Source organism: Carassius auratus, chromosome 21 (genome assembly GCF_003368295.1).
Source record: "Carassius auratus strain Wakin chromosome 21, ASM336829v1, whole genome shotgun sequence".
Classification (NCBI taxonomy): domain Eukaryota; kingdom Metazoa; phylum Chordata; class Actinopteri; order Cypriniformes; family Cyprinidae; genus Carassius; species Carassius auratus.
Window position 1 is genome coordinate 10,953,769 of NC_039263.1, and position 24,324 is coordinate 10,978,092.

The 24,324-nt window shown below is 34.6% G+C and overlaps 1 protein-coding gene across 1 annotated transcript; it reads right to left on the reverse strand.

Annotated features, from left to right (window-relative positions):
- Nucleotides 1-362: 362 nt before the first annotated feature.
- On the reverse strand, nucleotides 363-6,169 carry LOC113039181 (hepatitis A virus cellular receptor 1 homolog). The gene is made up of 7 exons (XM_026197071.1): nucleotides 6,085-6,169; nucleotides 5,375-5,713; nucleotides 5,225-5,293; nucleotides 3,777-3,842; nucleotides 3,607-3,656; nucleotides 3,374-3,458; nucleotides 363-512 (listed from the first exon to the last, which is right to left on the reverse strand). Exons 1-7 carry the CDS (start codon nucleotides 6,128-6,130, stop codon nucleotides 439-441), a joined length of 729 nt encoding a protein of 242 aa, XP_026052856.1. The 5' UTR covers nucleotides 6,131-6,169; the 3' UTR covers nucleotides 363-438.
- Between the last annotated feature and the right edge of the window lie 18,155 nt (nucleotides 6,170-24,324).

The window sequence follows — 24,324 nt, forward strand, 5'->3', positions numbered from 1 at the left end:
TTGTACATTGTTAAAGCTTTTAGGTTGACATTTTTTATTCAACTTCATTAAACAGTAGAGGCCGCTATTGTGAGATAAATCAAAATGCATTTGAAGTCAAACACTCAAAACTTTAATCCCACGTGGGGATTGGACATTTCGTAAGTGATTTCTGAGAAAGAAAAGCATGACGTTAGATCAGAGTTTGGAAGCTTTTTACAAGAAGACTTTGCAGATGACCATACAAGTAGCAAACATTTTACAAGCTAGCCTATACAGTGATCAATAACAACAACACAATAATGTAAATATGTTTCAAATTCATAACTCAGATTCAAATTCATAACTGATTAATTATTTCATAAATATTAGGCACTGAGAACAATCCACAAAAAAAAAAAAAAAAAAAAAACTGTTACCATGCATGTGGTTTTTTTTACAGTCATAATGACTTCATAACTACCAAACCATATCTCTTTGTGTGGTTGTTGGGATGGGAAGGCAGCTGTTGTGTTCTCTGGTGCGCCGCAGTCCTGAAGGCAAAACATTCAGATAGACACGTTAATGCACAGTAAGCAAAACAGGCCGTGTGTCACCTTTTTCACTTCTACTCAGCCATTGAGGCACATTCTGAGAGCCAAATTAAAACTGTATGCAGCACGAGGATCTGCTGAAGTTTCCACACAGCCATATGGAATGAGCACATTTTTCTTGTTCATGCATGAAATAAAAGTATTCAATATACTTTTCAAACGATATATTGTTGGGTACAGAGGTTTATTTGGGTGAATATGACATAAGTGAACATGATAAACTGACAAGCTCACATATTTCACCGCCTGCATATACAGGTGCTGGTCATAATTAGAATATCATCAAAAATGTGATTTATTTCACTAATTCCATTCAAAAAGTGAAACTTGTATATTATATTAATTCATTACACACAGACTGATATATTTCAAATGTTTATTTCTTTAAAATTTTTATGATTATAACTGACAACTAAGTAAAATGCCAAATTCAGTATCTTAGAAAATTAGAATATTGTGAAATGGTTCAATTTTGAAGACACATGGTGCCACACTCTAATCAGCTAATGAACTCAAAACACCTGCAAAGGCCTTTAAATGGTCTCTCAGTCTAGTTCTACCAGAAAGACTCGGGAGATAGAAGGATGTACGAAGCATACATTTATTGACAGCTAAGCGAGCACAATTAAAAATTTCTTTGGCGGAAGGCCCCGTCCATAGTTCGTAATCCGAGGGTAGCCAATCTGCATTTCCTGCCTGAAGACGAAGGCAGGGGCGCAGCCGACCCCCCTGGAAGGTAAGGACAGGACCATCCTGGTGGTGGTGGGGAGGGTGGAGGTTGTTGTCGCGTCGGCATCTGCGAACTCAAACATGTGTAAAAGTACGATCTTTTATACAGGAGTATAAAGACGTGATTGGATAATGATGAAGGTAATTCGTGACGAAGTGATTGAGTCTTCCTGGCAGAACTTAGGCTAAAGCTTCCATTTCTGTAGGCTACACATGGGGAAGACTGCTGACTTAACAGTTGTCCAAAAGATGACCTTTGACACCTTGCACAAGGAGGCCAAGAGACAAAAGGTCATTGCAAAAGAGAATGGCTGTTCACAGAGCTCTGTGTCCAAGCACATTAATAGAGAAGCCAAGGGAAGGAAAAGATGTGGTAGAAAAAAAGTATACAAGCAATAGGGATAAACGTACCCTGGATAGGATTGTGAAACAAAACTCATAAAAAAATGTGGGGGAGATTCACAAAGAGTGGACTGCTGCTGGTGTCAGTGCTTCAAGAACCACTACGCACAGATGTATGCAAGACATGGGTTTCAGCTGTTGCATTCCTTGTGTCATGCCACTCTTGAACAACAGACAGCGTCAGAAGCGTCTCGCTTCGAAAAGGACTGGACTGCTGCTGAGTTGTCCAAAGTTATGTTCTCTAATGAAAGTAAATTTTGGATTTCCTTTGGAAATCAGGGTCCCAGAGTCTGGAGGAAGAGTGGAGAGGCACAAAATCCAAGTTGCTTGAGATTCAGTGTAAAGTTTCCACAGTCAGTGATGGTTTGGGGTGCCATGTCATCTGCTGGTGTTGGTCCACTGTGTTTTCTGAGGTCCAAGGTCAACGCAGCAGTATACCAGGAAGTTTTAGAGCACTTCATGCTTCCAGCTGTTGACCAACTTTATGGAGATGCAGATTTAATTTTCCAACAAGACTTGGCACCTGCACACAGCGCCAAAGCTACCAGTATCTGGTTTAAGGACCATGGTATCCCTGTTCTTAATCAGGCAGCAAACTCGCCTGACCTTAACCCCATAGAAACTCTATGGGGTATTGTGAAGAGGAAGATGCGCTATGCCAGACCCAACAATGCAGAAGAGCTGAAGGCCACTATCAGAGCAACCTGGGCTCTCATAACACCTGAGCAGTGCCACACACTGATCGACTCCATGCCACGCCGGATTGCTGCAGTAATTCAGGCAAAAGGGGCTCCAACTAAGTATTGAGTGCTGTACATGCTCATACTTTTCTTGTTCATACTTTTCAGTTGGCCAAGATTTCTAAAAATCCTTTCTTTGTATTGGTATTAAGTAATATTAAAATTTTCTGAGATACTGAATTTGGGATTTTCCTTAGTTGTCAGTTATAATCATCAAAATTAAAAGTCTGTGTGTAATGAATGAATATAATATACAAGTTTCACTTTTTGAATGGAATTGGTGAAATAAATCAACTTTTTGATGAAATTCTAATTATATGACCAGCACCTGTAATTGTTGGGTACAGAGGTTCGACAACCTGCAAGATGCATATTTCACCCGCTACACTCTTAAAAATAAAGGTGCTTTACAATACTAACCTTTTTATCTAAATGCTTCCATAAAGAACCTTTTCACTTTTTAAGAACCTTTCTGTTTCACAAAAGTTTATTAGTAGTAAAAGAAGGTTATTCAGATTATAATAGGTAAGAAAGAGATGTTTTTTTCAAGAACCTTTGATCAAATGTTTCTTTGTGGAACCAAAAATGTTTCTTCTATAGCATCGCTCTGAAGAACCTTTTAAACAAATTTATCTTTAAGAGTGTATATTAGTAGTACATTAATGTTTTAAATCGGAATGACCATTAGGACCTAAAAAAAAAAATGTATTACAACATATTATTCAACAATACAAAATGTAATTTTCAAAATTATGCTTCATCAAAAAATAGTGTCACATTGCCAAAAAAAAGTTTAAGTTTGGAATAAAATGTTATCTGTACATATACTTGAGAGATTTCATGAGCTTTTTAAGTTTTTTTTAAGTATTTAATATTTCTCCCAACTCTAGAGCTAAACCATTAAATATAATTACTTGCTACTCTACTTACTGAACAGAAGTGCAATGATTAAACCCGGGATGAAGACAATGGCCCCCACTCTTACAGTATTTATTACAAATGTTTCCATTGTATCCTAGAATTAGACACAACAGGTAACACCTTCTTTAGGTCCAAAATATATCATATCAATATGCATTTACATACAGAAATGAAACATATTCAATAAAAAATATAGATTGGCAGCAAATGCAGAACTAATAATGTATGTGTCTGTGCAATACCTCACTATGGACCACCGCAACGGCTTCCTCCATGTAGATGTCAGTAGCTTCTGAAATAAACCATTACGTTTATGTTTACTCTTCTCATGCATTGTCTCATATTACTGAATCACTTCAATGTTGATAAAAATGATTGATTAAATGTAGTCATGATTATATACTTTACATACCAGCATTTGTCTCTTCTGATATATAAATCTCAGGAATGAGTGTGGTTTGGCCTGATACATAGTAGACTGTGTTAAAACAAAAAATGTCAGGGTTAATTGAACTTTTGATCAAAGTGACTTTTGACCACTGGTGAAATGTTTTCTGACCATTGTGTTCCAACTATTATGTTAATATTGTTAATTCATGTTAAAAATGATGGGTTATAATATGGTAAATAAATGCATTGGTTAATGGATTGTTAATTAATCAATTCAATTAATTAATGGAAATTCAGAAAAAAGTGTTATTTTTTTTCCTTCATGTTTTTGGAAACAAATCTGCATTTATTAAATCAAAAATACAGTAGAAATATTACAGAATTTTGTTAGCATTTAAAATATCTGTTTTCAGTTTTAAAGTTTTAATTATAACTCTTACAGGATTGGAATAACTTCAGGGTGAGAAAATGACATCTTTAGGTGACAACTGTTAAAATCATCTTTGCTTAAAAGGGTCTTATGATGCGATTGAAATGTTTCCTTTCTCTTTGGAGTGTTACAAGCTCTCAGTGCAAAAAGAAGATCTATAAAATTGCAAAGACTAAATTCTCAAACCCAAAGAGATATTCTTTATTAAAGTTAAGACTCTGCCATGCTCCCCTAAAATGCCTCATTCATTCACGCTCCCACATGTCTACTACACTATGTTGGAAGATTTATGTAATGCCAACCAAATGTTCACGCAAAGATAAAAGGTGATTTCAGAAACTGCAGTTAGTGTTGAAGCAGCCATGACAGGGAGATGCTGTGTGTTTCTACGCAAAAGCAAAATAACTTTATTTGTCCTTCTGAAAGTAGATGCATTAAGGAAACATTAATATTACTTACAGCAAAACAGCAGCACATTTTATGGAAAACCGTTTCGTGAACCTGGGAGAGGGGGTAATTCTGACTTTGCTACGACAATCTGGCATTTCTGAATCAGCTACTGGAAGTATGTTTTGTTATTAGTTTAAGTATTTGCTATTGAATGTTCAACTTCTGAGTTTTGTGCATAGCGCGTGTGTGTGTGTGTGTGAGAGAGAGAGAGAGGGTCACACATTGGAGTCAGCTGTCCTAACCGTCCGTGGCTTGTGCAAACACATACGAGCTTCATCAGTGTGTCTGTCACGGCACTCTGTTCCCCTTTCAAGCTTGAACTTATGGCAAAACTAAGGTCATTATTAACTGTCTTTACATTTATTTTTTAAAGATGAAGCTCGCAATTATGGAAAGGGCACATTTACATTCAGTGTACACTTTTATACAAAGCAAATTAAAATACATTCAGGCTATACTTTTTTTGTGTGTGTTATGTTCCCTGGGAACTGAACCCACAACCTTTTGTGCTACCACTGAGCCACAGGAACCCAGAAAAAGCCCTATAGACCACATGAGAAGCACTTTTGCAAAAGTAAGGATTTTCATACCTTGCTTTTCTTGATTTGCTGTTGCAGGAATCAGTTGTGTCTCTGAGATGACTCTCTTTGGATCCAGTCCTTTTATGGAAGAACAGGAGTATTGTACATTATCACAGTGTCAGCACAACAACACTGATATCAAACCGTGCGGTTACTTACCACTGCTAATAAACAGATAGACAATGTAACTAATGTCATTGAAAAGTCCAGGGATCTCGATACGGCAGACGTACATCCCAGCATCCCTGTTTTCAGCAGCCTTTATAGTAAGTGAAACATCCCCTCGCTCCAGTCCACTGGCCAAGCTGAATCTACTTGACTCTCTGTAGGTCACTTGCAAGCCATCGGAGGAGATAACAGTGTTCTCACAGCTGAACCATGACTGATGTCTCCCCCAGCAAACGTTCGATAGGCCATTAGTGATAATGTCATATTTGCATGGAAGAATAACTGTATCCCCAACCTGTCCAACCACCAGTTTTGATGATTCGCTGCAGGCTGCAGCACATAAACAGAGAGAAGAACAACACTTGTTAGTTTTATCATTCATAAGGCACCAAATTATTAGATTTCTCATTTCTTTTCACATTTTTCCAGGTCCTTTCATACAGACGGCTTTCACTATGGACCATTAATTTTTTCCACACTGGTCTTAAAGGAGAAATACAGCACAAGAGACGCAACAATACAAACAATACATTTTCCAGTCCAAAATTTGAACATCCGTAAAATGAGATACGTTTAAAGTAGTAAATTTAAAGACAATAGAAAAGAATTGGAAGAAGACAAGTAAAGCACAACAAAAAAATTATTAATACTATAATGTTTTATAACATTGCACTGCTGAATGAAAACTTATTTGTACTTACTTGCTACATGTATATTTGATGAGATAATAAAGAGAAAAACAATCATTTTCGTGGCTGTTGTACACTCACTAATTCATGTGTAAATGTCTCACATGCTAAAAATATGACTTCTCTTTTTTCGTGAAGGCTGTTCTCCAATAGGAATAACTTAAACATGCTATTGGTTCCACAGCCAGACAGAGAATTTGTCTCCCTGTATTTAAATAATATAATATAATATAATATAATATAATATAATATAATATAATATAATATAATATAATATAATATAATATAATATAATATAATATAATATAATATAATATAATATAATATATAATCTCTGAGATATGTTCTCAGTTTCATTCATTTGCCTACTTACCTGTCATTTCCCTTAAATAAATAAATAAATCTTTACCACTAAAATACGTAATTTAAGTATTATTTGAAAAGCAGTGTTGTTCTTTAAAAAATGGTCGTAGAATTTCCCAGTGGGAGTCAATATCTAATTCAACAAAATTAATAAGAAATGCCACACGTGACCACAAAAGCATCCTCCTCAACTTCCTTCCTTTTAGGGGAATGCCCCCCGTTTCTCATAGCTGACACTACAGATCCTGAGGCCGTCTCAAGTCTAGACAGTCTTATTTCCTTGAGATTCGAGGCTTGGTTTGAACAAGGTGACGTAATGTTCTGTTCCTTCTTTTGGTATTCGTGTGACCCTATGAGGCACATACAGACTAGATATATTTCCATAAGCAACCGTTCTGTCAAAAATGCAATAGCTAAAGGGGAGCAGCTGTCATATTCTCATTTCTAATGTTGATCTTTTCTTATTTCTCCCTAGTACTCTTCATACTAAGCCATATGCAGTGACCTAAAGAATGACATTGTGAATCAGATTCAAACATACACATGCTTTGGTTTTATACAGCAAAACTGGTGAAGCTTGTGAAGTTGGTCATTTCTGTGGCCATATAGCATCACCAAACAGAACTGCAAACACTGCAATAATGAAAATGTGAGTCATGAGTATTAAGTAATACCCACTTTACCATTACCATACCAATTGGTTGGATCTTAAAAGGGGCTGTAGAGATTTTCTTGCTTTTTACATACTAAGAATATACCGCGTTGTCGATACACACGACAACCAATGAGATTTGTGAGCAATTTGTTCTCATCCTTCTCCTTATAGGTTGACTTCCGTGCTCACTTGCCAGCACTTACATAAAAACTAAACCTTATTCTGTTTTTGCATGAATAACGAATTGAATTTCAGTCAGTCTTTCACACAAAGCATTTAAATAACTAGCAAACAAACCAGACTACTTTTATGTACTTTTTGATGTCCTTCACCCCTGTAGTTTGAAGAATAATGTAAGTATAAAGTTATATAGGTGTGGACTGATACGAGGAAATGACTGGGTTCACTATTTTTTTTTAAATATCACACCGGAAAGCAATTTCTATTTATTATTATCTTTATTTATTTAGTTTACTATATATACAGTATATATATATATATATATATATATATATATATATATATATATATATATATATATATATATACACACACACACACACACACACACACACACACACACACACACACACACACACACACACACTGCAATGCATTGCAAAAAAAAAAAAAAAAAAAACCTTTTACTAAAGCATTAAGATTTAAAGAATCATGTTTGCTATAAATAAGGTTTTGGCATGTTTCACTGATTCAATCCTAAGATTTCAAGAATTGGCTTTTTTTTAAATCCAGAAAGCGTTTTTTATTTTTATTTTTATTTTACTTAATTAATTAATTTATTTTTTACTACATACTTACACAAATGTTAATTGACATTTATTTTATTTATTTCGTTTTATTTTATTATACATTTTATGTACTTCCTAATTTTTATTCAATTTTTATTCAATATTTATTTTTCTTATTCATCAGCTGAATAATCTAACTTGCTGTCTAGCTTATGGTTTAGTTGGCGGTCTCATTCAGTTGGTTGTCTCAGATTTTACAGAGTATCTCTTCTGGAGCATTACTGTAATGGAACTACTCTTTTTATTTCACTTGGGAGACAGTTCACCTAAATGATACTGCCAGGTTGCCCATTCACCTGGCTGGAGGTCAAAACTATCTCAAAATCTTTAACAGGAAATTAAAAAGGCTATTAAACAGCTGTTTAACTGTGACAGCTGGAAGTGCAAACACATAGTGTTCAAAGTGGGTATTCATCCTAATAATTTGTCATAATATTAGCTCTCTTTAATTGTCTATAATTACCAGCAGATCTAAAGTGTGCGCCACAAAAAAGGGGACTATATTTAAAATTTGTAATCATTAATAACAATAAAATAATATGACGAACTGATCATAATCAGTGAACTTGCACTGAGTGGCAAAGTTTGAACCTCTTAGTGCCCAGAAACTCACACATATACTGTCTGTACAGCGTGTTGTACTTGTTTAATTTAATAACAGATGCAAGTAAACAGGTTTATTCCTAATCTTATACACATTGAATGCTTCATGCACCTTCTGCTCTCCTCTAAGAAAACAACCTAGTCAATATGTCTGTGGAAATCTCCAACGCAGGCGCACTCTGCTGTGTGATTCAATTTCAGATCACCGCTCCCCTGAGTTCACTGAGGGTTGACCACCATCCAGAATGACACAAACCTGCAGAATAATTGCACTCTTCCAGAGGAACATTCCAAAGACAGGACAGAAGGTTTATTTGAGGCTGTAAACGCAAGTAAATGCAATAAAAAAGCTTATGAAGGTCATGCACTGGTACATGTGCTGGATAAGGCTGCAGGCATCTCTCGTTCTCTTTCATGTCACAGAAGCAGAAGGGATGATATATGATTCGTTTTACATACATTATTTTTAAAACCTATCTTAATAATAATGAGAGGCATCATTTGTGGTACCCAACACCTGTACACACTCATGTTTTGGCTTTGAAGGCTTTAGCTATTGTCCCATTCAGCAGCAGCATCTCACACTGTCAAGCACCATCAGCTTTAATAGAACTGACAATGTGTGTGAAGTAATTAGCATCTTGCTCATTATGGGTCTCCTCAGAATGACAGGAGATGAAAGAAGTTATTCTTTCATTACAATTACACATGCCCATCTTTATCCCCCATATTTCTATTACAGTTTTAATTAACTTTACATTAATTATGTCCATCTGGAGGGAATGTATGATTCAGTTGGAGTCTCATGCCCCTTTTATGACATAATTGAGACTTTGTTTTTTAATTGTGACTATATATCAGGGTTTTTTATCACATTAATATCTCACCGTGTAATCACAAATGTGACCTTTATTTTTAAAAATGTCTCTCTTCTTCTTTTCTGCGTTTTTGTTTATGTGGTGGAGACGGGCCTCAAAATAACCAAATATTCAAGAGGTTATCAGATAAAATAGAAATAAAAATGAAATACAAATAACTAAATGAATATGAATTAAATGAGAACCTTTTTTACTCTCACAAAGGTAGAGGAAGTACAATACCAATAAATAATTTGTAAATAGGTGTACAAATAATCACTACCTAATCACTACTATTATGATATGATTATAAAGCCCCATATAGCCCCATTACTCATTATTCAACATCTAACCAGTTTTATATTTGTTAGTCTCTTAAACTACAGTAGAGTTTTTCTTTTTACATCAATTTTTCATAGTATTGATTTTTAAGAAACAATAACTGAAAATAAAAACAATAAGAACATTTTGGCCAATAAGTAAGCTGAATATTATAAGGGTGTTTACCTACAGTGACTGAAATATACTGCAGTGTTAAACAGGGATGCAATGGCCACATCAGAAAACTTTGTTTATAGATTTCTGTGTGCAAAGCATGCAAGTTCATTAAATGCAGTTTGTCCTGCAGGACATGGTGCATTATAACTTACTAAAGCACTTCTCTGATCTGTGTCAATTAGCCTTATGGATGCTTAAATGTGAGCTGACCTCATCTCCATTTCTTTTTTAAACAATGCTTAAGCAAGCTCTGCATTAAGAGCCCGATTCGTTTAATACACAACCCATTCTCACTCCAAAGGCGTCAAAAACCGAAGCATGGTCAAGCGCCCCTAGCGTCACTTTTATGACGCCAAATGTGCCTCTCGGCGTCGAATATCGAAGCACTACGACCTTCATTGCTTTCAATGGGAAACTTTTGGCGTCAGAATTTGACACGAGGATATGAGATGTTTATCGCTATGAAATCACGTTCAAGAAGTCTCATTCAGCACACATCGCGATACTTGCTATCAGTTCCACAGTTTGGGTGAGTAGTCGTATATACGCTCTTTTAATGCCTTTTATAAAATGTATTCTGTCTTATTTATTAATCAAATTAGTGCCATATGTTTAATCGCTGTATTATATCGGTCATCCGCGGCTGTCTTTGAGTTTCATTGCGTTTAAATAAATGAACACACCTGCTAATTAGTCTGATTAAACTCTATCTGTCACGTGACGTGCCATAGACCTTCGAACAGTTTTATATTATTATTAATTTCAGGATTAATGATGTAAGTTGTATTTGTAGTAAAATCATGGTAATCACGACACTTACAATAGTAATAAATGAAATGTGAAGTTAAAACACAGTAAACAGGACATTAGTAACTGTAACTGTAGTTTTACTATGGTATATTAATAATCAATACAACAATACAATAATCACCAAACCAGCTATGTTTGTATCACTGTAATGTTAGTGTTTTTATGTGCTTTTATATGACAGATATCACAGTAATCATATGTTCTGTACCATGCTTTTAATACCTTTTAATGTAAATCCCAAAAAAAAAAAAATCAAATTAAAAATAAATAAAAAAACATGTATTTTTCCATTTTGCAGTTCATTCATATCAGTTTATATTTATATATACATTTATATATATTTATTATATCTAAATATTTTGCTCACAGATCATTATTAACATTCTTTATATAATTCAATTTTATTTACTCTCCCCATTTTATTATTTTTATTTTTATTTTTAGCTGAAAAGACATAAAGGCAGTCAGCCCAGTGGTGTTTCTGGAGAGGGATTCCTTCAGAAATGGAGAAGACAGAAAGCTGCGGAGGCAGATATATGCAGCAGTAAGTCTGTGATAGTTTGTCTCTTTTATCAAACATTCCTGCTGTTATAATTTGTACAGCATTTGTTGTTTCTTAAACTGTTGCACTGTCCAAATACCCACACTTGCCATCTTTGCACTTGACCACTTGATTACTTATTTGAAGTCTTTCCTGTATTTGGCCTAGTGTTCGAGTGATCATGATAACCACAAGTGTGTGTCGAACTTTTCATGACCTGATGACTGTGTTTCCCAATCCTAACCCTGGAGAACCCCAGCACTGCACGGTTTTGGTGTCTCTCTTATCTGCCTTGGAGTCTTCACTGATGAGCTGATGAGTTGAATCAGGTGTGTTTGATCAGGGAGACATCTCAAATGTGCAGTGTTGGGGTTCTCCAGGACCAGGATTGGGAGCCACTGCCTTATGGGACAATTATGTGTTTACAGAGATTTTTAATAACTAATTATCAATATTTCACTGTTACTGTACATTGGACAGCTTCCCATGACCTCTTGTGAGATCTCGGCAAAAAGTCTGACGATTTATTCCAAAACATGATGCATGATGGGATACACTAAGCTTTGTATAGCGCTCCGGAGCAGTATTGGAGAGGTTTAGTGTGTGTTAAGGACGCTGTGCTTTGGCATTATTAAGACCGTGGACAGTCTCGTTCACACACTGTCACGTACACACACTCTCAAGTTTTTACAGAGGCTGCTTTTATGGTCTAAACAAAACACAGTGTAATGTATAAGTTGAATGTAATTTAATATTTTCTTCCTTTCTGTCTTACAGGATTGTTTGAGGATAACGCTGTAGCTCCATCATGCACAAGGACTCACCTCGTTTACTCTTTATCACCCACACACACAGAAATGGTCCCTGGATCAGTGATTAGACTTTGCAGAGGTTTGATTTTTGCAGAAGATGTAACTTTGTTTTAATTATAAGCTCATAATGAATACATTACAGAACCAGTGATGAAAACAATAGTTAAAAATAGCGCTCCATATTAAAAATATATTGCACACTTGACATGCATGTCTTCATGGTGTTTTTTTGTGAGTTTGAAACATTTACATTGTGTTGTATAACATTTTGGTCACAACACTTTTTCCAGTGTTCTCTGAAAGACATACTGTATTTACTGTTTTGTTTTTTAATAAAAGCATTTTCATTTGCATACTGAAAATAGTTAATGTTTACAACATAATTGCCTTTTTATTCTTTATGGTGGCAAAAACGAGCTTGGTGACAGAGGATGCAGTGTAGTAATTTGGGCATGTTGTCTTTAAATGAGTTTGACATATAAATAAATAATGGAAGATCCTTACAAAAATATGCATGTTTATTATGCTTTATGTATTTATTTGTTCATTCATTCATTCATTTATAATTTCAGTTTTTATTCCTAGAGTTCAAATGGTAGAGAATGGTAAATCACAGAAACACAAATGTGAACAATTTTAACTTTAAAACACAATGTAATATACAATGTAAAGTTTAGAAGCACGTCATTTGATTAGTAAATATATTTGTCTTTGGTCAAAAAAAAAATATATATAAATCTTAAAAATGTGTCTTATATTTATTATAGAGGAATCTGTCTGTTGGATACAACTGCGACTGCTGGGCATGTGCACATCAATATTGCCCAATGTTTGTCAAGCTGAACAACGGAGGAAGGTGAAGACGTTAATAAAACCGAATCTAATAAGTAGCAAGCTTAATCTATTGTTAACCGAATCTATCCCTTCAGCCGAAAAACGAAAGATGTCGGTCATACATGGATAAGGAAGTGTGTCGCTGCTACTCAGCTTTGATGTCATTGGCTATGAATTTTCAGGACAGTCTGTGGTTGGACTATCTTTTAACCCATATTAAACAGCGCATCATGTAAAAAAGTATGTTTTGCTGCTATCATCACATTAGTAATATATTAAGTCAACAATGAAGTGTTGCTATCTTGACAAAAATGACATCTTTAGCGAGATCCTAATCCTAACCCTAAGCATAACTTCAATGAACTACAAAAAACAGCCCCCTAGTGTTGCCTTTGCATAGATAGAACGACGGAGGCTTGTGGGTAATGTAGTTTAAAACTTTTTATTAACGAAACGAAATAAATTATTTATTTTAAGGAAAACTGGATATCTAAATATGTTTATTGTGCAAACCTCTATGATATATTTGAGAGGCAGGCTGAAATGTGGTATTTTACAGTGAGCAATATTTAAAATGCCTTTATGTCAGCTTTCCATTTATTTCTGAAAACTGAGCTCAACATTATTTTATCAGCATAGCATAAGTAATAATCCTGCCCATTTTCTCTTTGATATGTTAATTGGACTCTGATTTACAGCCATTTGAAATGTACAGTTTTGGGCTCTTCCGGGGGGTGCTACTGGGCCCCTGGGGGTAGAAGGGCAGTAAAACCTACATATATGTATTCTACTCATCATGGACAACAAACTGAGCTGAGTCACATTTATATCTGACAGTTTTCACAGTCCTCTGTTTTCTAATTCTTACATCATTGCTATTATACCTTTTGACAGGACATTGTGAGGCCATCTGATGAAACATTGAAAAATTAGAAAGAAATGATTTAATAATGAAAATAATAGATTATTTATTTGATTTTTGAAGTATATGGCAAGAAATATAATGGATGAACCTGCAACAACTTGCCTTTATCTATTCCCCACTGTAAAGCAGTAATCAAGGACAATGTATACACATTGTGATACTTCACTATTACACAAGGACAAATTCATGCAGTGCTAAGAATATTAATTTATATATATATATATATATATATATATATATATATATATATATATATATATAACTATTTAGCAAAAATCAGTGTAAAAATGTCCTCCTCACCCCCGTATCTTGCTCCTCAGGTGCTGGACATCATGTGTGTGCTCTTGGTTTTAATGCAGTACAAGATCCACGTTGATCATTCCTGCTACATTCTCAGTTATCCCTCAAGTGTTTGTAACAATAAAGCCCATGGCACCATCTTGTAATGCAGAATAGTTAATCTCGTAACTCCCTTTATTTCACTAAAAAATTTGCATATTTGTTACTAAAATATAAACAAAAATTACTTTCTGGTGTACTGATGTCCCAGATGTTATTAATCCGATCAAAAATGTTTATGTCTTAAATAAAAAAATAATCCCAATAATTAATATGTAGTTTTTCCAAGTCTAAAATAAACACATATCAGCCTACCTAGTAAAATTATGTATTTAACAAGAATCTTCAGAACACAATATTCACCATTTTCATTTTATTGAAGCATAGACTATAAAGTTGATAAAGTAGCATCAAGACGAATAAGATTCAATGAAAATAATTATCATCAAAAATACATTAACCTCATATATAAATCAGTTCACACAGATGAGTGATGAAATGTCCTTAAAAGTCACACAGTCCCATCCAGTCAACTGTGATACAGATCATGTGATACATATAAGACATGAGATACTGTTCCAGAAAATAATGATTCCCATCATCACATCTAAACTGGTTTCATCTCCCCATCGTGTTCTTCTTCTCTCGTGTCTGGAAACAGTTTGTGGTTGATATCCAGCACTGATGTGGTGTAGCTTGTCCTCAGCCAGAGGATCTCTCAGTCCTAAGATCCCAGACCTGGTCAAAATGAAACAAACAATCCAGATGAAGTTGTTTAATGGACAGAGAGCTCAGCTTATGTTCTGTGTGATTTTAGCAGGGTGAGCAACTATGACCCTTGTAGTACTGTACACTTACCATTCTTCAAGCTGTTTTGAGACCTTTTGAGAAGCTTTTTCTCTGAAGAGAATTTAGCACATCCTCTTCTTTCACTCCTTTCAAGAGCATCACTTGGTCAAAACCCCTCATTTGGCTGATGAGATCATCTGTACAAATTAAAATACTGCAATACAAATTAAAGAATTAAGAAAAAGTTACAGAGGCAAAGGTCTTGCTCATGAGACTGCATTAGCATGTGTAGTTCTCAGTGACTCTAGAATTCATCTATTGTTGCAGTAAATGTGTTTTCTTCCTCTAGAATCTTTCTCCAAAGTTCCTGACTTCTCTCACAAATGTATTTTAGTCTGTGCAGTGTAAGGCCTGGCTTCAAACCAATCCACTATCAATTCACAATTTATAACATAACATTTAGAAAACAATGAAATAATGTACATTGGTGTTTATATCAACTAAACCAATTTCATGATACTTGTCTACTCTTAAAACAGGTGGTGTGTTTTCAAAAACATAATATTAAAAATGTCCAGTCACACTTTGCTAACATGCTGTAATTGTAATAGTAAAAAAAGAAATCAAGGCTGACATGACCAGTTCTGTGAGAGATCATCATAAAATGTTGTATAACACAGCATTGCTTCAACACACACATACCAGTGGACTTCTGTTTGTTTGAGCACAAGATGGCCGTCTTCATTCCTCATCCTGAGCAAATCATTTCCTTGGTCTTCCTTCTCTTCTGTGAAACAAGATAATCTCTACTTACTCTGTGTGCAATTAATATTGCTCATTAAACATAATTAAGTTAATTTAAAGTAAGATTCAGACCAGAGCATTTGAGGAGTAAATGTTGATTAAAAAAAATATTCTAAACAAATGTACCTGGGAAGAGCTGATCATGGCAAGATTCGCTGAGACTCAGTAATAGCTCTTTTAGTTTTTAGGAAGGTTTGTGAGGGTTGGCTCTTGAGTGAGTTGTTGAGCTTGATATTTTAGACCTGAAAAAGAAGAACAGCATTAGGATTATCTGCAAAAAATCCTGTAAGACAGAAAGAAGGAAATATTATTAATTACGTGCAACTTGTACATTACACCTCTGTAAAGATGCTGTATAATTAAAAGTTAAATGCATCAATTATTGAAAGCAAGTAATTAATAGCAAGCTATAGTCATATGAATTCTTTTGATAGTGTCAGATGAGGCTGTCCTGGGGCTTGTACAATATCATACAAGTGTTAAACTGGATTATTAAGACTGTGATGTGTTTAGGGATCATTTTTAAGACTTTGACCCTGTCCAGATACCCACACTTGCAGTCTTGGCCACTTGAGAGTGTGTGTACGTGACAGTGTGTGAACGAGACTGTCTTAATAATGCCAAAGCACAGCGTCCTTAACACACTAAACCTCTCCAATACTGCTCCGGAGCGCTATACAAAGCTTAGTGTATCCCATCATGCATCATGTTTTGGAATAAATCGTCAGACTTTTTGCCGAGATCTCACAAGAGGTCATGGGAAGCTGTCCAATGTACAGTAACAGTGAAATATTGATAATTAGTTATTAAAAATCTCTGTAAACACATAAGTGTCCCATAAGGCAGTGGCTCCCAATCCTGGTCCTGGAGAAGCCCAACACTGCACATTTGAGATGTCTCCCTGATCAAACACACCTGATTCAACTCATCAGCTCATCAGTGAAGACTCCAAGGCAGATAAGAGAGACACCAAAACCGTGCAGTGCTGGGGTTCTCCAGGGTTAGGATTGGGAAACACAGTCATCAGGTCATGAAAAGTTCGACACACACTTGTGGTTATCATGCTCACTCGAACACTAGGCCAAATACAGGAAAGACTTCAAATAAGTAATCAAGTGGTCAAGTGCAAAGATGGCAAGTGTGGGTATTTGGACAGTGCAACAGTTTAAGAAACAACAAATGCTGTACAAATTATAACAGCAGGAATGTTTGATAAAAGAGACAAACTATCACAGACTTACTGCTGCATATATCTGCCTCCGCAGCTTTCTGTCTTCTCCATTTCTGAAGGAATCCCTCTCCAGAAACACCACTGGGCTGACTGCCTTTATGTCTTTTCAGCTAAAAATAAAAATAAAAATAATAAAAAGGGGAGAGTAAATAAAATTGAATTATATACAGAATGTTAATAATGATCTGTGAGCAAAATATTTAGATATAATATATATATATATATATATATATATATATATATATATATATATATATATATATATATATATATATATATATAAACTGATATGAAAGAACTGCAAGATGGAAAAATGCATGTTTTATTATTTATTTTTAATTGCATTTTTTTTTTTTTTTTGGATTTACATTAAAAGGTATTAAAAGCATGGTACAGAACATATGATTACTGTGATATCTGTCATATAAAAGCACATAAAAACACTAACATTACAGTGATACAAACATAGCTGGTTTGGTGATTATTGTATTGTTGTATTGATTATTAATATACCATAGTAAAACTACAGTTACAGTTACTAATGTCCTGTTTACTGTGTTTTAACTTCACATTTCATTTATTACTATTGTAAGTGTCGTGATTACCATGATTTTACTACAAATACAACTTACATCATTGATCCTGAAATTAATAATAATATAAAACTGTTCGAAGGTCTATGGCACGTCACGTGACAGATAGAGTTTAATCAGACTAATTAGCAGCTGTGTTCATTTATTTAAACGCAATGAAACTCAAAGACAGCCGCGGATGACCGATATAATACAGCGATTAAACATATGGCACTAATTTGATTAATAAATAAGACAGAATACATTTTATAAAAGGCATTAAAAGAGCGTATATACGACTACTCACCCAAACTGTGGAACTGATAGCAAGTATCGCGATGTGTTCTGAATGAGACTTCTTGAACGTGATTTCATAGCGATAAACATCTTATGTCCTCGTGTCGAATTCTGACGCCAAAAGTTTCCCATTGAAAGCAATGAATGTCGTAGTGCTTCGATATTCGACGCCGAGAGGCACATTTGGCGTCATAAAAGTGACGCTAGGGGCGCTTGACCATGCTTCGGTTTTTGACGCCTTTGGAGTGAGAATGGGTTGTAATACATCAGTGGGGCACAAAAATGTATTAGTATTAATGTTGTTTATGCCAGTAATGAGCTCTATATTATGTATCCCAGTATATTTATGCAGCTTATCTGCTGACAGACCAACTAGACTTCATTTAAACTTTATTAATATCAAAGTGTTAGATAATGTTGATCTAGTTTCGCAGATTTGGATACTTTCACCTTGTTCATCAGATGAGAATATAAGGGGCATTGGTGTAAAGCTTAAAGCGTATTTAACAACACAGATTGGTGTTTAATATTAACTGAAACTGTGCCATATTTAACCACAGGAGGTGACCAAGGAGACATTTGTGTTTCTTATTTAACATACCCATTTCTGATTCTCACAGAAAAAAAAGAAGAAGAAGCTCAATGTGAGTAATTATTTTGGTTGAAGCAGACCTGTTGTTGTTCACTTGTGTCTTGTACGCATCACCAAACAGAATCCTTAATGAAACGTTGAACTCAATTTAACAGGTTGTTCTTGTGCTTAATCTTGAACATTGTGTATTCCTAAATGCTGCCACGCTCTTGAATTAATTATGTTGTTCCTGGGAATTAACTCTCAGTGTGTTTTGCTAGAGGAGCAGTGCCATGCGGCGCTGAGGTAGTTTATCCATTGGTTTGTATCAAAAAGCCCCGTTAGAGAGGCATTTAGGGGCAAAAAGACATCTGACACAGCAACATATTTTGAACTCTCCATCATCGGTTTCACTTCCTACTTGCGTAACTTTGTGTATTTTTGTCTTTTTTTTTTTGACCTTTTGTGACTCCAGCCTGTTGTTTATTTTCTTATAGTCTTTGTTAAGACTTGTAGGAGAAAGCGTTTTGCTGCTATTGAACTGAATGCATATGTGACAAATAAAACGTTGTTGATTTAACATATAACATGCTCTACTAATCTGTCTGGAACTATTGCTCTGAACATTTCTGATTTCTTAACATGACCTCCTAATTTAATTTACTATACACAGCCTGGAGGGAATATATGGCCTAGTGCAGTGGTTCATGTTTGGTTTTGTTTCAGGAACCCAGTTTTGAATTGGATTTATGAGACTCAATAAGTTTGACTCAATCTCATAAAGTGATTTTACTTACCTTTTTTTATTTTTACTCTGATGTGGATACAGTATTTTGTATGTAACATTGAATTTATTATAAATAACTATGTATATAATAATGTTGCACCACAAACACACATCGATCTTGGCACAAATCATGTTAATCCTTGTTCCAAGTGAAACTGTCTGTATGCTTCATGAAGTATGAATAGCTTCTACCAAGTGGAAGATAAATTTGTGCCAAAATACTGTGGATTTTGCTAAGCAAAGCAGCATTTGATGAAATCATCTATTCTTCACTCTTCCAAAACTGTATAGGCCTACTTATTTTACCATTCTATACAGGGTTCCCAAAACTGGGTTCAGTGAGTTGATGAAAAGCCAACAATTAATTATGCTGAACATAAAGTATACAATAAATGAATAAATGGGGATGCATGATAATCATGAGAGTAAGGCATGCAACACGTAATTACCAAATATTCATTTTGTGATTTTTATAATACAATTATAATTTAAAACAGAAATATATGTATTTCTTAATTAAAACTACTGCTACTATTAAAAAAATATTTAATGCCATTATTATTATTATTATTATATACATCAGGTAATCTTAATCATGCAAAATGTATAGGTGGAAGTACATTTGCAAATTGATAATACTGAATTTTTTCATTCATTCATTCTAAGGGCTTTTTGTTATTTTTCCCCCATGACTCATCATCCACTGGTCTCGTTATATAATTTGTCTTCTGTTGCGTTCAGTGGCTGATTTGACTGGATTGGGTTGGAATTAAATACAGTGCAGATTTTATTCTAAAATACTTTTAAATCAGCGCTATGCTTTTCATGCTGGCATTTCTTTTTACTTTCTGGAGCCTAGATTTATGCGCTTGAATTGTGATTAGCATTCACATTAAAAAAAGAGCCTGCACGTTTCGTAATGTTTCTATGGACAACTGGCTGTGGCTGAACACATGGACAAGCTGGACCAGCCTGATAACAGACTCACAGCTGCTGCAGAAAACCTGCTTTGACAGTTATTGAGAGATTATGAATCTAGCCAAAAATCTGTTTACTTGTTGGACGTGTTCAAAAAAGATACATTCTGTTGTCATTTTTGTACAAAGCCATTGAGAGATCACAGGAAAAAGAATAGGAAAAAACACAAAAGAGCATATTTAAATCAGTAGGTTGTCTGAAATGACATAAGACACTCCATATTTCAATCCTAGATGACGGTCTGTTTAATCTCAGTCAAAGAGACTTTAAAAGGAGAATAAGAGGAAAATTTAAGACAGAACCTAAGAATAAAGTAGAGAATGTTCTTCCGCTAAGGACACTTCTAATAGCTTCATTGACGTGGCACAATCAGATCGCCCAGCAAGGGCTTCTAGCCACCTCTTTTATCAGCCCAGCATGACGGGAAAGTGGAGAGAGGTTCTGTCTGCAGGCCCTTGCTGGAGATATGACCACGTGCCAAAGACTTGTCCCCACACACAGAGGAAATAGATTACTGAGGGACAAACACATAAACCACTGAGAGATGGGTGCTGGGAAGGGAACGGGATGCAGTAGTAAAAAGGAGAGACAGATAAAAAATGTGCCGCTGCTGGTGTGTAGTCTGTCTCAGGGTGGGCCGTAGTTTGCACCAACAAAATGGATCTGAAAACATATATAAATGTACCACTTTTTTGACATGTACATGTCACTTGTGATACAAATTTTTTGGGCATATATCTTGCAAATACCAATAGTGTACAGTGTTATTATCTAAAATGATATTATACTTTAATAAAAAATAAATGGCATTGATACTTCATTAAAGAACCTGGACCTTTACCTTTGCACAAAAGGTTCTTTATAGTGGAAACAATTATGTTAATTTAATCAAATGTTCCTCACAAAGACATTTGTTTTAAGAACTTTTCTTTTATTGGGATCGCTGAAAAAACTTTTGTATATTGGTGTTAGGGATTCAGATTGAATTTATATATAACTGGCTAGATTTCTTTCAAATTGAAGTCCATTGCTGATTTCAAATGACATGACAAAAATTATTGTTTTGTAACATAATTCATTACACACATTTAGGTAATATTTTCAGACATTTTCAGGATATTTTCAGGATAACCTTTCATACCATATTGATATAAAAATATAAAGAGAAAGGGGTAACACTTTAGAATAAGGTTCCATTAGTTAATGTTAGTTAACTACTTTCGTTAACATGAACTAAGCAAGAACAATCCTTCTACAGCATTTATAAGTCTTAGTTCATGTTAATTTCAACATTTACTAATGCATTATTTAAATCAAAAGTTGTGCTTGTTAACATTAGTTAATGCACTGTGAATTACCATGAACTAACAATGAATAACTGTATTTTCATTAACTAACATTAACGAAGATGAATAAATACAGTAATAAATGTATTATTCATAATTTGTTCATGTTAATTAATACATTAACTAACATTAACTAATGGAACCTTATTCTAAAGTGTTACCGAGAAAGGAAATATATTATATTCGTTTTTATTAACAACATGAAGTTCAAAAGCATGAAAGTTTGGGAATGCCTGCATTAAATTTAAATAAAAAATTACATGAACTTGAGCATGTGCTGTGTTTGAAAGAAAAAAGCCTTTTAAAGACATAAAAAGGCTTACGTGACTGAAGTGATAATTCAAATAAAAATGTTAATGAGTAGTGCACACAGTATTAAATCACTTCTTAAACCAGAAATATTAAATCCATTGGACAAATGGTGTATTCACGACTCACGAGTTCACACTTACATATAATTAGCTGAAGTATTATAATGCATATTTGGCGTGCTGTCCGGGGAAGGGGCTCCGAGCTCGGGAATGGCCCGAACCTAGAGTTAAAGTATATATAAAAGTGTAAGATGAACTCTAGTAGAGGAGATGGGGTGGAGGGGGGGATGATGATAAACCATCAATGGAGATAGGTAGGCTAATTCAGCTGTATTTATACCCTAAGGTTGATTATCTTAAGTGGCACCACCTGTGCTAATTAGGCTAAGTATCTGACGTGCTCCTCCCGAACCTTGTTATGAAACTACATTCTGTGTGAACATCCACAAAATATTTTCTGAGTGTATAATAGTGGTAGCTATTTTAGAAAAAGGAACATTTAAAAGAAATTAGGGAGAACGAATGAAGTATGAAGAATTTATTGCTATTGTGTGAATAATACGCTATCATGTAATCAATAAAAAAATAACTGTAGTTTGATTGCAATTGTATTTTAAAATGTCATTTTTAGATAGCTTGGAGTCCAGTTGTAACTGTGAGTCAGTTTGTTTAAGTATATACGTATTCTTAGAAGACAGTCTGACATTTATATGGCAGAAATACGTGAACGTCATGCCAAAATGATTTCAATAGTTTTCTTCAAAGCCTCCTTTATGGTGGAAATCAATAAGCGGTCATTCCAGAGATTACAGATTGGGCTCCATCTTCAGACTCAGGCATATTTATAGTAAGTATTTGACGGCCCGTAGTGATTTGTCGCTGATTGCTGAGTTGTTTTTTTACAGTCTTTGTATGCTCAACAAGCCTCTGCCAGACTCGCAAAAAGTCATTCATCATGAGTCAGTGGCTAGAGGTCTCCATCGGAGCGGAACACGTGACTCATTTCATGACTTTCCATCTACACTTTATGGATTTATCTCCCTTTGGCTGAGAGAGATCCTTAGGAGATGAACCACAATACTTTAATCACAGGGGCTTTACAAATGTAAATCTAAATTAATGTAGTATTAAGCTTATTTACTTACACATTCATGGCTGATTAATCTGCGCAAGTGTTGTTCTCTTGGGCCTTTTTATTTATTTTTTAGCTTGGATCTCAATCTGTGAAATTAATTCATCCTAAGAGCTCCTTATTAATTTTAGCCATGTACCATTCACCTTCTGTCTCCTTCATTTGCAGGCTTATATTTTAGGTAAATGGCCTTCACTTTAAACAGTTCCTTTCAATAAATTATACAGCACTTATTTTTTGGGTGCTAAGAATTGTTCTGAAATGTATTACTCTTCTCATTCATTAGATTTTGAATTTTGAGCAACGTTGCGACACAAAATGGCATTCTGAAGTACCATTACATTCAGTCTCAACATTGTGAGCTCTGTAGGAAATTAACAACATGCAGTAGTTGTATAAATTTCAAAACACAGACTGATAAAATTCTTGCATAACAGGACATCATCTGATGCAAAGACTGATATAATTCTTGCATAACAGGACATCTTCTGATATAACATCATGAATTCATAATAACTGAGGTAAAACCCAAGAGTTACCGCAGTCATTTCAAACTGTTTGGTTTGATGGAACTGAATAGGGACCAGCTGTCAAGAAAAGAATGTTTTACAGGGTCATATTGTGAGAAATCTAATTTTCCTTTTCAGCTTTGATTGTTTTGCGAATCTGTCACAATGTGATACAAGCTTTGCAAAGTGTTACTGAAGGATGGGGCAGATGAACGCTATAGGACAGCAACCCTGTGCTGTGTGTCTTAGCTGTTGCTTATTTCACATGTAAAGGGGTCGTTTCTTAAAAGGGCACAGCTGAAAAAAAAGAAGAAGAAGAAGAAAAAAAAGAGCCTTTTTACTTTTTAAAGGTCAGAGAGAATGTGGTAAATGGTCATTAAAAATTGTAATAAATTTATTTTTAACAAATATAAGTCAGCTTCAAAGGAAAAAGTTGTACAAATAAAAGTAAAATAAGATTAAATAATATTAATAATGATAATAATAATAATAAAGCATTTAAAAATAAATTGTAAAAATTATCAATGTAAAGTAAATTGCATTTGATATTGCATTCCTGCCATTTTGTTCTCTTTTATATACAATATATTATTCAAATCCATGTATTATAAAATCTATGTTTTGACTTCAGTTCATGCATCAGCAGTTCATGTGTCACGCTGACTTTTAATGATTTTTACTTTTCTCTTTTCTGCTACTGCGCATTATTTCGGCCCTGAACAAAGTTACTTCCTATACAAAACTTTTCGCTTTTGCTGTCTCCGAGCTATTTTAGCCAGCAAAATATTTAGCTTTTTTACTCTATTTGATAATTGGCTAGAAATCATGCAAATGAATAAATAAATAAATCGAAGGAATATTTCCACACTTCTGTTGATT